Source organism: Myxine glutinosa, chromosome 8 (genome assembly GCF_964187855.1).
Source record: "Myxine glutinosa chromosome 8, kmMyxGlut1.1, whole genome shotgun sequence".
In the NCBI taxonomy this organism is placed as follows: Eukaryota; Metazoa; Chordata; class Myxini; order Myxiniformes; family Myxinidae; genus Myxine; species Myxine glutinosa.
In genome coordinates, this window is record NC_136268.1 from 103,309,450 (window position 1) to 103,327,585 (window position 18,136).

The 18,136-nt window shown below is 43.2% G+C and overlaps 1 protein-coding gene across 17 annotated transcripts in view; it reads left to right on the top strand.

Moving 5' to 3' along the window:
* LOC137418161 (uncharacterized) overlaps positions 1-18,136 on the top strand; it is a 183,314-nt gene that overhangs the window by 127,236 nt on the left and 37,942 nt on the right. For all 17 annotated transcript variants that reach the window (XM_068104176.2, XM_068104175.2, XM_068104168.2 and 14 more), the window contains 5 exons: positions 1,411-1,541; positions 6,031-6,707; positions 7,623-8,241; positions 17,311-17,623; positions 17,904-18,005. In XM_068104176.2, the coding sequence (XP_067960277.2) occupies positions 1,411-1,541; positions 6,031-6,707; positions 7,623-8,241; positions 17,311-17,623; positions 17,904-18,005 (1,842 nt within the window). The remainder of the gene's footprint in view (positions 1-1,410; positions 1,542-6,030; positions 6,708-7,622; positions 8,242-17,310; positions 17,624-17,903; positions 18,006-18,136) is intronic.

Here is an 18,136-nt window from a genome sequence, read left to right on the forward strand (position 1 = left end):
ACATAATTTAATGTGGTGCTGCAAATTGCACACTTTCACATCAATTTTGGATCATTTTTATATGTTATCCCCATTCTATTTCATACCCGAATTTTATGTGGCCTGTTGTTTGGGGTATTAGATTCCCTAGTGGTGCTTGTACCTTGGCACCAGGTGCATCTTTGATCCTGGACATTGATGAACCAGGAAGGTAAAAGAGGCAGTTAATGATAAAGAAAAGCCCAAATAACATCTTTTGGTCATTCTAAAGCTCTCATTTGTGATTGAAGAAAAAAGAAATTCATTTAGAACCTGCAGGAATTAGTCAGATACATAGATCTACTCCCATTGCCCTCGCTAGAGGGAGATGGACATTTGCTCTGCTTCCACTCCTAAACACCATTTTTGCTTCGGTTCATTTCACTCCAACATTGCTTGAATCTCGGGTTCTTTCCCATCCCAACCACAATCGGGTTTGTCCAGTTTAAACATGATTGCTAATTCTAGCAAAGAGCTAGCAGTCTGAGTTGGTGGCACAGGAGTACAAAAAGAAAAGGATAAACCAGTTTGGGTTATCCACCTTGAAATAATCGGTGGATAACCCAAACTGTTAGTCTTTTGTTTTCGTGCAGTTTAACTGACGACAAACTCTTTAGCAATAAAGTTTTGAACAAAACTTTGGAAATGCTTGTGGAGTTTGTTGCTCCATAATGCGATTCTCATTGTTGGATTACAATGGAAATGAAACCGAGATGCAAGGCAATTCTTCACGTACAACAAAGCCATTTCTAACAATGCAAAAACGCAAAGGTCCATTTGATAACCCACCTTGCAATACCACTGTGAGCTTGCCAAGATTGTGTAACTTTACTCTGTGAAGTCTGCCATGGCAGATACCTGAGAGCTGATGATTTTTTAAATATATCCTGTATATAAAAAAAGTCATACTATTAATCCCCAACTTTGTTTTGATTCAGTAAATGGCTGCAGTTTGTAGAAAGAGGCAAAGCTTTGAAACGAGAGGATTCTGGGGCCCCCATTGCCAGATGCTGGTGTGGTTATGAAACTGCAATAAGCCAAGGCCTTAGAGTGGTTTTGCCAAGGCTAGGATGGTCTGTTGAACCTGTGCCAATTAGCTACCATGTGTGGTGAAAAATGCTGAAGGCCTGTGTGATTGTAAGCAGACGTTTTGGTAGAACAAAAAAAATCCTGGAGATTTTTTGAGTAGAGAGTGGGTGAGTGTAGTTAAACGCGCAATGACAAAAGTGTGTTTGTGTGTGTGTGTGTGTGTCTTTTAATGTTGAAATCCAGACATGATGCCTGTTCTTTTGAATGGAGGACAAAACTTACTTGCTTACACTGAGGAAATTTGGCAGGTTTGGTGGTAATAGAGGGGTTTTATGGTTTAACATTCAAGTGCATTGTGTACAGGCTCCCCATGGAGAGACAGCACACTCTGTGGCACTTGGGATGAAACATCATACATGAGCATCCAGCTGGCTGAGGCAGAAGGCATGATAGTGGAAGTAAGCAGACTCGGTGTACCGGATCTGAGGAACAAGGTGAGGGACATGGTGGGGACCGGAACAGAATGCAGAAAATATGGAATGCTGGGTATTTCTGGATGCTATGCGTTGTTTTGACGAGTGGCTTGCTGGCGAAGTTGCTCGAGACTAGTTGCATTGCCCTCACTGCCATGAATTTCATTTCCATGGCTACTCGGGGGAAATTTCCACTCTGCAATGAGTAATGCTCTGTGCAAACTTGGTTCTTTGCAATAGAATCCTCCCACTTGCTATGAGCATCCCATCAATTACCCAAATTAGTAATATTACTGCCTTAGTTTTGATTATCCAAATGAGTAATATTACTGCGTTAGTTTTGATTTTCCAAATGAGTAATATTACTGCTTAATCTGTAACTTATAGTGTCGGTCAGTCGGTCCGTTAATCACACTTTATTCTGAAGGGGAAACATTGTACTGTTGGGAAGCTAATAATCGATTTACTTTGTTGGAAAGCTAATTAATTGATTTACTTGGAGCAAATATTCACGTCCGTTTAATCTTAAAACTCCTGTTTTCAAGGCCCGTCTCCTTCCAAAAGGCATTAGAATATGCAGGATTTTGAGTCTAATGTGGCAGTTCCAACGGTACCATTTTTAGGTCATCTCATCTTGATTCTTGAAGAGAATGAACTTATCAAATGGATCATGATTTCCAGACATCTGTCTGTCCGTCCGTTAACTTTTTGCTACACCTCTCTTATCACCCGGCTGATTGTTACGAAACTTGACAGATGAATACAAGACATTAGCGTGCACAATTGCTCAGGCTTCAATTTTTCGATTTTGGATCATGGTCGATCCCGGGAGGGGGAGGGGCTGGCACTTAAAGGGGGGACCCAAACTTCGGATCCATACTCGTCCGTCATTTACCAACTGTCAGCAGAGGTCTGAGGTCTGAACTACAACCTCAATAGATCACAGTCAGTCCCCTCAGGGCTATTTATTATTATCCTATGGCAACAACAACAACAACATGCATTTTAAGGCCATTTTCCCTGCTAGAGCAGGGGTTAGCCTTGCGGTCCCCATGACAATCTTCTCCATTTTGCCCTATTTTCTGCATCTCTCCTTGTTAACCCCCTTGCCTGCATTTCTTCTTCCACCATCTTTAGCCAAGTCTTTCTCGGTCTTCCTCGTCCTTGACTTCCTTCAACATTCATTTCCATCACTCTTCTCAACCAGTCACTTTCATCCTTCCTCAACACATGACCAAACCATCTCAACCTGTTCCTCTTCACAGCATCCATCACAGGCTATATTCCCATCATCTTGCGCAATTCATCATTTGTCTTCCTCTCTCTCAACGATACTCCACACATCCACCGAACCATTTGCATTTCCACCCTTTCCAGCCTTCGTTGCTGCTCTACATTCATTTCCCATGTCTCGCTCCCATAAATCATAACACTTCTCACACATGCAGCATACACCTTTCCCTTCAGCTTCAACGACACTCCCCTCCTCATCAGCACGCCACTGTTCTAAGTCCAACGGTGGCTAATAAAGCGTGATGGATACGGAAGGAGCACACAAAATCATGTTTGCTAATACTTCTCGAAGCAATAGAAAAATACATAATAGTACATGGAAGGAGCACACAAACAACAACCACAACCACATCCACGAGACAGTAACAACTAGAATAGCACTCTGTAGAGCGTATGCCTCCCCCAGGCTGAACAGATTATGTTTTTGTGTAGAATGACTTAAATTTTTCTAGTAGCCAGATCCAGATCTTCACCAAAATCTAATTAATTCATCCTTGTCACACACCCAACCTGTCCACCTGGTTTCGTCCGAATTCATCCATCACTTTTTGAGATATCCTGCTCACAAACAAACAAATGGGTGAAGACATAACCTCCGTCCACCTATGTTGGCAGAAGTAACAAGAATAACAACACCAACAATAACAAATATGTGTTACAAAATATAGTATATGTGTTTTTGTGTTTCATTTCATTTTACATCCTCACATCCTCACCTCACTTTTACTCACAGCTAGGCGCGCAATGTTTGTGTGACGTACAACATGCTGTCTTTTGATTAAATCCATCAGCAAGTTGACGGGTATGAACGGCTAGTCGCTGTGCAATGAGCAGATGGGAATGCATCACCACCGAGATGTTTGAGATTGTAATTTTTATTTTATTTTTTTTGTATACTGAATCGAGGCTCGTGAAAGAGTTAACATTTATTTCACAAACAAATCAACCAGACATACAAAATATATAAAAAGAGGGAGCAGAAGACAAGATGGGGAGAGAAGGGGAAGCACACAAACACAACATTTGAGAGCAGGGAGAAGTGAGGGAGGGAGAGGGCTTGGGGGGAGGAGGCGTGGGAAGAGGTGGGGGGTGAGAGAGGGGGGGGGGGGGTGGGAGAGGTATAAAACACAAGGACACCAAGGACTTCCAGGACAGAAGTTGGTATTTCAAAAAAAAGTGTAGGATCTGGGGTGAAATTAGCAGGGGTAGAAAAGATCAAGGTTTTGGATGGGGGAAGATAAGAGATGGTGGTGAACAGCTGTTTTAAAGACCTGGAGGGTGGAGTGGGATTGAAGAGAGTGAGGGAGTTTGTTCCAGAGGCGGGAGAAAAGAGGACTGAAGGAGTGAAGGTGAGCAGACAGTCTTGATTTTGGCAGTTTAACCATAAGAGGGTTGCAGGCAGATCTTGTGCGACCTGTAGGAATATTTGGGGGACAGAGCCCAGAGAGAGCTGGGGGGGGGGGGGGGGCAAGGCCAGAGAGGAGTCGGTAGAAGACGGAAAGACCACCAACCTGCCTGCGGTGAGTGAGTGAAAGGCCCTTGGAGTTAGCTTCATCGCGGGAGATTCCAATGATTCTGAACGCTTTAGTTTCAACAGCGTGAAGACGAGCTAGGTGTGAGGCACGAGCACCAGCCCAGAGGGGAGAGCAGTATTCCATTGAGCTGCGGATGAAAGCCTTGTATGTGGTGAGGAGCTTAGGTGTGCCAAGGAAGGACTTCGCATGACAGAGAATGCCCAGTCGGCGACTGGCTTTGGAGGCCAGATTTGAAATGTGGTTTTCCCAGGAAAGATCATGGCAGATGGTGAGACCCAAAAGCTTGAGTGACAGAACTTCTTGGAGAGGATTATTCAGAAAGTGGATGGGAGGGTTGTCCAGTCGGTCTTTTCGGAGAGACATCGTAAGAGTGTGAGATTTGTCAGGATTGAAAGACATGTTCCACTTGTTTGCCCAGTCTGTGATTTTGTCCAGGTTTGCAGAGAGTGAGGAGGCTGCAGACTGCCGATCTGAGGGATGAGGAATGGAGCGACAGAGAGTAGAGTCGTCAGCAAAGAGATAGAGAGGATTTTCCAGAGAGTCAGAGAGATCATTGATGAAGACCAGAAAAAGCACAGGGCCCAGAACACTGCCTTGGGGAACTCCAGCCTGAACAGGAAGAGGAGATGAGAGAAACCCATTCAGGGCCACACGTTGACTACGACTAGAGAGGAAGTCCGCCAGCCATGCGTGGAGATTTCCATGGATACCAAAGGAGGAGAGTTTGGTGAGCAGAGCGGGGTGCCAGACCGTATCGAAGGCACGTGATATGTCAAGGGAGACAGCTCTAATTTCCTGTTTGGCATTGAGGACCCCTCCATCTATTATTGAGAAAGCAGAAGCAGCATGTCCAGAGTAGAGTGACCAGGTCTGAAACCAAATTGATGGTCAGAGATCAAGCCATTGGACAAGAGGAAAGATTTCATATCTGAAGCAATGATGGATTCCATGACTTTGCTGATAATTGGTAGAAGGCTGATTGGTCTGTAGTTGCTAGGATCCGTTTTTGCACCTTTTTTGTGCAAAGCGGTGATGTTGGCTGATTTCCAAGCAGATGGCAGATGACCTTGAGCAAAAAGAGGGTGAAGAGAACAGAGAGAGGGAGTGAAAGAGCGGAAGAACATGATTTTAGGACCCGTGGGCTGATGCCGTCAGGTCCAGTTGCAGAATCAGAGTCGAGGGTTGACAGAAACTTTTCCACCTTGTCAGGAGGAAAGGACACAGAATCCAGGAGCAGCTGGGTACGACTGGGTACGGTGGGTACAGAGAGGGATGGGTTCTAATTAATGTAGAATTCATCTCGAGAGTTTATTCTTGTAGACCATTTCCCTAAAGATCATCATTACCACTAAATGATCTGAATGTGAAGATTGCTGCTTGAGCTCCTCCGTGTTTTCCGTGTTTAATTCTTAATTATCCGTGTTTCGGTGGTAGCTCTGCTTGCTGCTTTGTCTCCCCTTATGGGCCATCCGTCCCTCATGCTGTCATTGCACTGGAAATCTTTTTCTTTTCTTTTTACTTTTTCAAGTCGTGTGAAAGTGTAAATATTTTATTTATATACAGCCTTCTTTAAAGATGTGATGCTCTTTGGCACTTGTGAAAAAGTGTGAATGTCTTTAAATCAGACAGATATTGCTTCAGTGTACATTGATTTATGTTATTTTGTATTATTTTCCTCTCAGGTTTTGCAGCTAATTGTACGCATGAAGGAGCTGCAAGCATCAAACCTTGAGCTGCAAAGCCAAATCGTGGACTACCACTCGACCAATCAAGATGTGGAACAGAGAGATGCTGGTGTGCAGGTAGGCAATCGACGTTTGCCAAGTAGCGGTAGCAGCGGGAATCGTGGAAGCGGAGAAAGCAGCCTTACGATACAGTCGGCGCATCAGGAGTATGGCAACGAGAGTGGGGAGGTTGAATGGACAGAAGATGTGCACGAACGAAGTGGGCCCGATGAGCACACCACTAGTTCTGCTCAGAACTTTGAAGAAAGTTCGTGGGGAGAGCGAACTGACACATCGGGCTTGGAGGACGAGGAAGTATTCTTGGATGGCAAGCAAGTAAAGGACACGGACGTGTGGTCATGGCTGGACGAGGCGAGGCAGCAACTTGGAGAGGCCCAGGCCAGCTGGAATGCAGTTCAGAAACAATTGGGTAGCTCTGGGGTTTTTCAAAGCAAGAAAAGCTTATTTTCTGAGGAATGTACAGGCCACAGTCAGACTGTTCAGAATAATGGGTGGCACTCATTATTGAACAATACTGACCATGAGAAAACTTTGACCAGTATGGATCAAGGACAGAATCAGGGTGTGTCTATCTTGCTGGCAGAGGAAGGCTTCGCATCTATTGAAGAGCTCAGGTAATGCATGTTTGTGCTTCACCACACTCAATTTTGTCAGTGACTTTGCCTCACTTACACAGCCTTACATTACAGATACAAGTAATGGACAAAAAAATGGAAACACCTGGTTAAATGAGGGACACCAAGCAAAGGCTTACACACAGGTGTGGCCCATATGTTAATAAAGCAAAAAGCATCCCTGCATGCTTAGGGTCATGTATAAAAATGCTGCACAAGCCTGGTTGCGTATGATTATGGCATGGCTGCAAGAGGAGACCCCCCAAATGCCCCCATCCACAGAGCCACATGTGGTCACCCAATGGTTTGACGAGTATGACACTGATGTTATCCATATGTCATGGCCTTCTCAGTCACCAGATCTGAACCCAATGAAGCATTTATGGGATATTCTGGAATGACGCCTGATACACCATTTTCCACCTCCATCAAACAGGTGTGAGTTGATTGACTTTCTTGTGGAAGAATGGTGCCGCATCCCCCCTGCAGAATTCCAGTGGCTGGTGAACTCTATGCCACGGCGGATACAGGCCGGACTGGCTGCATGTGGTGGCCCAATGCTCTTTTAAGTGACTTTACATTGGTGTTTCCATTTTTTTTGTCCAATACCTGTATGTTCCTCATACAATGAGAAGTAAAAAAAAAAAAAAGTGGTTTGTTTTGCTTCATCACATTGCATGATCACTACTGTCATTTTTGCATTTTATAGACTATATAATGCGATACTGACAATTCCTGCTTCTTTATATTCAATCTTTCAGGTTAACTTGGTTTATAAATGCAGTTTAAATTGCTGTAAACAAATTGTAAGGGATTGGGGATAATAATGAACAAACCTGAAATTCCCATGCAGTTTTGGTTGTTTGTCGGTTGGCGTTTCTTTCGAAATTCAATTGTACTTTGTTCTGGTTGCAGAGCTGAATTGGCCCGGCTACGAGTTGCTACCAAGAAAACTGAAAAGGCTGACCTTGACGGACCTGTACGGGAGGTGTTGGAAGCTCATGAGCCAAGTGGTGCGCTTGAACAACTGCAGTTCCGTGTGCACCAGGCGGAAAACGAGGCAGCTTTGTTTAAGAGGCAGCTTGAGTTGAATGACAGGCAGGGAAGCTTCAACCCCGAGATCATCATGGCCATGGCGCATGAGATTGAAAGATTGAAGATCCAAGTGCAGGATACCTCACAAAGAGGTTCTCAAGATCTCACAGTCTCCTCTAAAGCAACCAATCCCGAAACAGTCAAAGTTTCCTCAACTCGCTCAATAACTTGCGAGGCCTACGGAAGTAGTGTCTCTGACATGCAACAAACCTATCAAAGAACCATTTACACACAGACGGAACCCATAAACAATTGGTCTGAGTCCCAAATGTTTGTGGGCTTCAATCTAGTGGAAACCAGCGAGTCCCATCCAGATGGTACAGCTTGCAGTCCGAGGCAGTCCGAGAGTCCTTCAGCAGATGAGCATGGAATCCTCAAGGACACATCTGCTGTGCAGAAGGCAGCTCGACAAGAAACGGGATCTGTCAAATTCCAGCAGGTATGTTGCTTGCATCTTATTTTGCTATGAGGGTTTACATACTGATAACTCTTATTGTGCTATTTTTTCCGGTTACACTGGTGTATAATGAGAGGTCCCCCATAGCTGAGCTTGCATCCTCTTTACTCACAAAATACTCTTCCTGATCAGTAATTGCTTTAAGCTTGTGGCTCTTGCTGAGTCTTTGGCATTAAATGAGTGAACTAAAATATGTTTGATACACTAATGAATTTTAAACCATCATAGCTTAAAACCTTAAACCCTCATTTATGTTTGATACACTAATGTGTGATACACTAATGAACTAAGTTTGATACACTAATTTGATACACTGGCGTCAGGAAGGGCATCCGGCCATAAAAACATTGCCTCAAACAGGAAACCATGATTGTCATGGGGCCCGCAAGGCTAACCTCCGCTCTAGCGGGGAAAATGGCCTTAAAACGATCATTCATTCATTCATTTCATTCATTCACACTAATGAATGTGAACTGGTTTGTCTTGGCTGTTTGCCTTTCCCATCTGAGCTCAAATGTGATGTTTAAACCATAGTTACAAATCCCATTTACTGTGTTGGATCATGTGTTGATACATGTACATTAGGGTGCATCAAAATACACATTTCCAGCACATTTTTCTGTTTGGGTGCTAAAAGTGTTCCATTTCATGTTACAACACATGCAAAATATTTTTGCAATCCGTGGTGATCTAGAGATGCAACGGCACATCAGCTTTTACGACTGAAGGGGGTTACCAGCAGTGTCGTGTAATCCGTGTATGCCAAGGTGGGCAGCCGACGAGGCACGGTTTACTTTGAATTAGAATGTGGCATCTCCCAAAACCAAATTAGTATGTGACATACTAATTGAAAGTAAACCGTGGCTCATCGGCTACCCACCTTGGCATACACGGATTACACAAAACTGCTGCTGGTAAACCCATTCAGTCATAAAAGCTGATGTGCCGTTGCACCTCCAGATCACCACAGATTGCAAATATATTTTGCATGTGTTGTAACAACATGAAATGGAACACTTAGCACCCAGACAGAAAATGTGCTGGAAATGTGTATTTTGATGCACCCTAATGTACATTGTACAAGTACACCAGAAAAAGCTTGATGTCTCTGAATGTCCTTCCCATGTATGTGATTTACATGTATGCTCCGACATTCGATCATTGCAGAAGAAAAAGAGAACGAACCAAAATATTCTTTATATTTAATGAATGAGTTAAACTATTCTTTATACATGAATGAAAACTTTACTTATTCTCTTTTTTTTTCTTTGTGGTTGAAGGGAGACTGATTTAGTTACCAAAGTTTAAACATTTTATCAACCGTTTCAAGCTGTGTAATGACATCTGAAATGTAAGATGGCAAATTTCTCACCCTGCTGTGCCTTTGGTTATATACCATGCTGGCTTATTTTTTACCTGGAGTCATTTCAATTTGACATGCATTTAAAGTGGAACCAAAACGCAATTAATTTTTTTCTGAAAACAATTCAAAAGCATTAATTACGGTCTAATTTGATGTGATGAAAAGCCCTAAAGTGTCGATTTTCAATTTTGTCAGTGACGTCACCCTATGAACTCACCGTTATCCAAATGGTGGCTTACATAGAGAACAGTGTATTTCGAGCTCGGATTCCAATACTGATTCCACTGTCATTAGCAACTCTGAAGGTTCTCAGTATGCGGAAACTGATCAGTGGGATTTTGAAGAAACTATTGGAGACTATTGGAGGACGTAGGACGGGAACAGTGGTGAGTTTGAGGTGAAGGTGGGAGTGCATCAGGGGTCGGTACTAAGTCCACTACTATTTGTAGCTGTGATGGAGGTGCTGGCTCAGAACGTAAAGGAGGGTTTACCGTGGGAGTTGTTGTATGCAGATGATCTGGTGTTGATTGCGGAAAGTTTGGATGGACTGAAGGAAAAGATGAACACGTGGAAGGAATGTATGGAGACAAAAGGTCTGAAGGTGAATATCGGAAAGACGAAGGTGATGGCAAGTGGTAAAGCATGTGGTGAGGTGGAAAGAACTGGGAAGTGGCCCTGTGCTGTGTGTAGGAAGGGTGTCGGAGTGAACTCCATTCAATGTACAATGTGCGCTGAGTGGGTTCATCAAAAATGTAGTGGTCTGAGAGGGTCATTAACCAGTGTGGCAGCTACATTCAAATGTAAGGTGTGCACAGAGGGAGCTGCAGATGGAGGAAATGTTGAGTTGGATCTTGGAGACGGCGTGAAGCTGGAAGGTGTGAAAACATTTTGCTACCTCGGAGACATGCTGAATGGAGAAGGTGGATCAGACTCGGCAACGGTTGCTCGAGTGAGATGTGCATGGAAGAAGTTTCGGGAACTGAGTGGCGTGCTGATGATGAGGGGAGTGTCGTTGAAGCTGAAGGGAAAGGTGTATGCTGCATGTGTGAGAAGTGTTATGATTTATGGGAGCGAGACATGGGTAATGAACGTAGAGCAGCAACGAAGGTTGGAAAGGGTGGAAATGCGAATGGTTCGGTGGATGTGTGGAGTATCGTTGAGAGAGAGGAAGACAAATGATGAATTGCGAAAGATGATGGGAATAGAGCCTGTGATTGATGCTGTGAAGAGGAACAGGTTGAGATGGTTTGGTCATGTGTTGAGGAAGGATGAAAGTGACTGGTTGAGAAGAGTGATGGAAATGAATGTAGAAGGAAGCAGAGGACGGGGAAGACCGAGAAAGACTTGGCTAAAGATGGTGGAAGAAGAAATGCGGGCAAGGGGGTTAACAAGGAGAGATGCAGAAAATAGGGCAAAATGGAGAAGATTGTCATGGGGACCGCAAGGCTAACCCCCGCTCTAGCAGGGAAAATGGCCTTTAAAATGCATGTTGTGTTGTTGTTGTATTGGAGACAAAGGCCGTATCGTTTTGAGCCTTATGCGAGTGATTCAAACGAACATGGTGACAATGTAGGTGTTGGTGATGATGAAAACGCCGCCCAGTAGAGGGGGGAGGGACGGGTGGTGGCGAGGTGAGATCGGTCGCCTGCAGGCCATATAGGTTCATTGCTTAAAGCACTGATGCACATGTGCTGGTAGTTGGGTAGAGATGGTGTTACAGTTTCGAGTGATGGCTGTTTCTTCTGCTTAATCGTGGGTGATAACCACAACATCTATAGCCATCTCTGCTGTTTCATAACGGCGCTCTGTAAAATGCTCCAAACACAAAACCGAATGTCTTGTCGGCCTGATCCACACGCAAGTATTTCGGACAAACTGGCCACCCTCTGATCTTTCGACTATTAGTGTTGCATGAAACCATCTTGGTTTGCATAACGACAGCTACCAAGGATGCATAAACACGGCATATTTCTAAAAATTCGAAAATTATTCACCGTTTGAGTTCAATCGTACCACGATGTAACCCATAGACAATACGAATTTGGCGGTCGACTTCCTGATGCGCCGGGACGTCATGGCTAATCATGAAGAAGAAAAAGAATAAGAAGATGTCAATTTTAATCGCAAAATTACCGACTTTATAAATCGGAAAAAGGCACAATATCTATGTTGTAGGGTATCAAGGGATAGATTAGCGCCATGGAGGTCTGAGCGTTTTGGTTCCCCTTTAAAGTTTAATACTACAGATTGATTAATTTCCTCTACACAGGAGAATGTATACCATGGTTTGAAGTCTGGTCTGCTTATCGCCAGGTGTAAGCTTGTCATCAGATGATTGTTTATTGCTTACACATCAAACTCAACCTCCGAGTGTCATCCAGAACATTCTGTGCTTTCTTGCTTGATGTACAGCATTTAAAAGGTTAAGAGCACGGTCAATCCCCATAGGTTGGTGTCCATGGGGAGGAGGAAATTCCTCTTCCTGGAAATGCTGTCACAGAGCTCAGTGCAGTGAGTATGGCACTATGGCAGGGCCATTGTGTCGCCAGTACTCAGAGTATAGTCTATAGGCTTATGTAACATTTTCCAGGTTTGTCATTTTTTGGGGTAGATTCTTGGCACTCATGTCTAAACACATCTGGAAACTTCACTGAACCACCTTTAGAGGCCATTTTTCCCCGCAGAGCAGGGGTTGGCCTTTTCCGGGCACCGTGGTCCCCTTTTTGAAGCAATGTTTTGCGGCCGGATGCCCTTCCTGCCGCCAACCCTGTTAGTCGCCTCTTGCATCGAGAAACTTCACTGATTAAGAAAAAAAAGGTGCCAGTTTTACCATTAACATTCAGGGCCTCCATTTTGAATTTCAAAATGGCCGCCACCGAAACTCAATTTCTTTAAAAATATTTGCCAATTAACTATTCTATTCATTCAAATAATCATAATTAATTAAATAATTAATAATAATTAATCCAATACTATTCATTCAAATGTCATCAATATTTATTCCATTTTATCTAAACTCATATATAGGGGTCAACAATTAATTGGAAACAAAATGAGAGCACTAGAAATACTCTAAATTAGCAAAAATCAAAGATGGCCACCAAATTTCAGCCTTTTTTGCGTAAAATGCCATAACTTTTGAACCAATGAACATGGGAAGATGTTTTTGGTGTCTAACCATATGTTTTGGCATATGAGGATTCCAATAATAACATATTTATGATTCGAACACTCTTCACCAATCCTCCAAAACATTTTATAGAAATAATGTAGAACATGTAATTCAATATAAATTTATTTGGGCGGTTATAGAACTTGAAGATGGATAATTTAAAAAAAAGGTACAACATGTATGAATCAGGAGTGTCAACGTTATGGGTTAAATGTTCCTAAAAATGGCCCTAAATGTTAATGGAAAAACTGTCACCCATTTTTTTCTTAATCAGTGATGTTTCTAGATGTGTTTAAACATGAATGCCAAGAATCTACCCAAAATTTTGCTTTTTTTTTTTTTACACAAGCTCACAGACTAGTACCCTGGGAAGTGGTGGCACTTTACCCAAGCTCAGTGGCTGTAGTTGTCTCGTCTTAACAGTCGTGTGTGTGTGTGTGTGTGTGTGTGTGTGTGTGTGTGTGTGTGTGTGTGTGTGTGTGTGTGTGTGTGTGTGTGTGTGTGTGTCGGCTCCAATGTGAGCCTTAGGTCATGTATTAATAAACAAGTAAAGAAAAACCGTTATTTTAAATAAGAAAAAACATGGTTAAAAAATAATAACCTTTTTAGGTAAACTGTCTCGCATCTAGGAGATATGCAAGATTGCATGTATACTATGTCATTACTTATCAATCTGTTAAATATCAATTTCTCACACTAGTACTAATGGCTTGGCCTTGGCAGAAAGCCTCTGTAAATAAGACATCCGGATTCTTGTTAGGTTCATGGAGATGCAGAAGAAAAATGCACATTAAATCCACCAACACGTCCTTCCTTACACCTTTAGAATTAATCACAACACTTGTCTGCACTTGAGAACTGTTTAGCTATGGGTGTCATCATTTGAGGGAGGAAAAGCATGTGTGCACAAAGGAACTACATTTAGGCAGGCCTTCCACGCCATGATGCAATGACTTTTTTTTCCTCTACAAGAGCGAGACTCATGGACTAGCAAGGTTGAATTGATTATTGGGTAACGGGATAAAAATTGGGCACAACCAGCAACGGAATACATGTGAGAAAGGGAAAGAGAGGGAGAGAGACAGAGACAGAGACAAAGAAAGAGACAATGAATGGAAATCAGCAAGTAAGGTTTGGTTCGGAAGGGTTAATGGAGGTAAGTGGTTCCATCGATCAACGATGGGAGAAGCGAGGAGTTTAGGTGTGCCACTCTGCCATAAAGCTCAGATCGGTGGAGTGTTGCAGTGATGGTTGTCCTTCTGGAAGCTTCTCCCATCTCCACACAGGATCTCTGGAGCTCAGCCAGAGTGACCATCGGGTTCTTGGTCACCTCTCTTACCAAGGCCCTTCTTCCCCGATTGCTCAGTTTGGCCAGGCGGCCAGCTCTAGGAAGAGTCCTGGTTGTTCGAAACTTCTTCCATTTAAGAATTATGGAGGCCATTGTGCTCTTGGGAACCTTCAATGCAGCAGAAATTTTTTTGTAGGTTTCCCCAAATCTGTGCTTCGACACAATCCTGTCTCTGAGCTCTGCAGGCAGTTCCTTCGACCTCATGGCTTGGTTTTTGCTCTGATATGCATTGTCAGCTATGAGACCTTATATAGACAGGTGTGTGCCTTTCCAAATCATGTCCAATCAATTGAATTTACCACAGGTGGACTCCAATCAAGGTGTAGAAACATCTCAAAGATGGTCAAGAGACATGGGAGGCACCTGAGCTAAATTTCAAGTGTCATAGCAAAGGGTCTGAATACTTATGTCAATGTGATATTTCAGTTTTTTCTTTTTAATAAATTTGCAAAACTTTCTAAAATCCTGTTTTCTCTTTGTCATTATGGGGTATTGAGTGTAGATTGATGAGGGAAAAAATGAATTTAAACGATTTCAGCATAAGGCTGCAACATAACAAAATGTGAAAAAAGTGAAGGGGTCTGAATACTTTCTGAATGCACTGTACGCTACATCTTTGCCAAATTTCGTCCAAATACATCCACAACTTTTTGAGATATATTGTTCGCAAACAAACGGACAAACAGATTGACAGACGGGTGAAAACAACCTGCAGCCACCTTTGGTGGCCTAGGTAATAAGTTGCAACAGTGTTTGGAATATTCAAGTCAACAATGCATTGCATTGTCACTGAGGATCTTATAAACAGAATGGTGATGGCAAAATGGGTGCCACAGGTTCTCATGGAGGAGCGGAAATTGAACCGGTTTACTCTGTGTCATTGGCACCTTCAGCGTTTTCATCAGAAAGATGATGCGTTCGGTGAACACATTACAATGTTTCTAAAGACATAACCTGGTGTCACAACTATGAGCCAGAAACTGAAGTCTCGTTCAGTCGAGTGGAAAGGACCGACTTCCCTAATAAAAGGCCAAACACTAACAAGGGAGCAGCAAGGGGCTTCACATTACTTTTTATTCCATCAAAATCTTGCTAAACTGGACTCTATGGGATGGAATAGTGAATGGAGAATGAAGAACTATTCTTACAGGTGAAGGCTGGTGTTGATCTGTGTCTGGACAGGTAGAACAATGGATGAAAATAACAGAATGTTGATTGATGCTAACTGCCTTGGGAAACAAGAAGCTGACATTTCGGGTGGCAACCCTTCATTCTTTTGCTCCAGAAACTTCAGCTTCTCTCTGCTTGCTACGGTGGTTAGCCTACCTCCTACCTCAATTAATGTCCTGTTGATTTCATCCATAGTTATCACAGTGAATGGAGAATGCTATTGTTCCGTTCTGCTATCATGTTTGTGATTATCGGAGACCAGCAGTGCGCAAACAGTGTCCATTCAATCTGAGCAACGCTGTCTTCTTCCATGACAATGCTGCATCACATGCAAAATACAATCTGTGGTTTCTGTATAGAATGATAAGACATGTGTCGAAGTACTGTATGTTCAGAAGCCAAATAAACATAGCCTCTCCTTTCTGTAATGTGTCTTGACTCCCTCCCACTATTCCTCCCCTATTGATCCTTTAAATTGTTTCTCTTTGTAATCTGTGTGTTTCTTTCAATAAATTGTTTACAACTCCTCGAACCAGCAAATCGCCCCTCCCTCCCCACCCCCGAGGAAGGAAAAACCAAGGCCTTGTGGCCATGCGTAAATGTAAGAACTACGCCGGGAATGGCAATCTCGTGGACCTGCTCGAAACCATAGAAGCAGCTCGTACCCGTGAGAAGCTGAGTGGAGAACGAGTGAGCACACAGCTACACACAGCTACACTCGGCTACACGGTCGCAAAGACTGAGGGGCAGGAGGAAATAGACAGTCTGAGTCTGAGCTGAGCATGAGCAGAGCCATGAAGAGACCTGCAAGTGAGTAAGTGGTGGATAGCGATCAGGCAAAAAGGGTGGCAGAGAAGTAAAGCACTGACAGTGAAAATTGAGGACGACGGTCCAAGAGGTGGATCATAAAAAGCACACTAGTGTGTTCGGCTGGAACCACGAGCCCGGACGCGACCCCTGCCTACCATCTCCCTCCCGCTGAGACCACTGCCACCAGCCGATCCATGTGGAGGTTTCTTTCTGTCTCGTGAACTTTAATCCTGTCTTTGGGCGTGTGGTTGACATTATAGTACATAATTTATCGACGTTCTCACATTGTAGTATGTACTTGATAGACATACCAACATTGTTATACCTACTTGATAGACATACTCACATTATAGTATGTACTTGATAGACATACTCACATTATAGTATGTACTTGATAGACATACTCACATTGCAGTATGTAATTGATAGACATACTCACATCGCAGTATGTACTTGATAGACATACTCACATTGTAGTCCGTACTTGATAGACATACTCACATTATATAGTGTACTTGATAGACATACTCACATTGCAGTATGTACTTGATAAACATACTCATATTGTAGTACGTACTTTAAAGACATACCCACATTGTTATACGTACTTGATAAACATACTCACATTGTAGTACGTACTTCATAGACATATTCACATTATAGTATGTTCTTGATAGACATACTCACAGTGCAGTATGTACTTTATAAACATATTCACATTGTAGTACGTACTTTATAGACGTACTCACATTATAGTACACCACTCACAATAAGTTAGGGATATTGGCAGGTTCTTCGGTGTGGTTGATTTTGTGTATTAATTATGTTGAAAAAAGTTGTTGGTCCTAATTCTATGGTTATTAATGAGTGAAAAAACACAGCATTCTTGATTTCAATACCCTACCCCTAACCCCTACATTAACTCACTCCCACGATATCCCTAACTTATTGTGAGTAGTGTATGTACTTCATAAACATACTCACATTGTAGTACGTACTTGATAGACATACTCATGTTGTAGTACGTACTTGATAAACATACTCACATTGTAGTACGCACCTGATAGATGTACTCACTTTGTAGTTTGTACTTGATGCACTTTGGTTTAGCCTGTGCGCGTTTGAGTAACATATGAGGATTATAGGTAGAGAATATGCCATTTGCATATTTGTTGTTTGTGCTTTCAGAAAACACGTCTTCCCGTGCCCACTTGGCGTAAGGGGCTTGCCGCGATGCGTGCAATCTCCCATTCTACCAGTCGTATCGAGGGGCTCATCCCAACTCTCGGCGTCAATCGGCCGGCACAGGTAGCTTTCAGTGCCGAAGATCTCTATGCTAGCACGGCCCAGGCATGCAGCGGTGGACCCTGTGAATGTTCGAGTGACTGCTACAGGGCCAGACGTGAAGTGCAACGACTAAAAAACCTGTTGCAGCTGCAGTTGGGCCCCAGGCCACTTGCAAGAGAACAACTGTTACAAGGGCTTGCTGCTCAAGATTATGGTAGGCAGCACCTTGCAAATCGCTCACTTTCACATCATGGATTGTATGTACATTGAAGGACTGGCACGCATGCTCCTTTCTCACCCCCTCCCACACCCATTGCCCCCCACTCTTTTCCTGCTCCTACATACCCCTCCCCCTCTGCACTCCCTCATCGCTCCCCTCCTCTGCTCCATATTTTAATCATTGATAAATTGCATTGCCATTATAATTTGACAGTGTGAGCGTGAATGAAACGAGTGGTAATTTTGTAGAAAAACATACGGGCCTGTTTCACCAGATTTTGGACATGCACAGGAGTGCAAGGGTGTGCAAGTAGAGGCTCATGACCTGGGATATGAAACGTGTGGACGCAGTGAGACAGAGGACTGTCCTGGAGCAGGTGGGTTGAGTTTGGGGGATTGAGTGTCTCCGGGAATCTGTGTCTTAGGAAAGCGAATTACTGTTTCAGGATAACATGGGGATATACAAAGGAGGCAGCACACATCTGCTTTGTTTACTTCATATATTTTT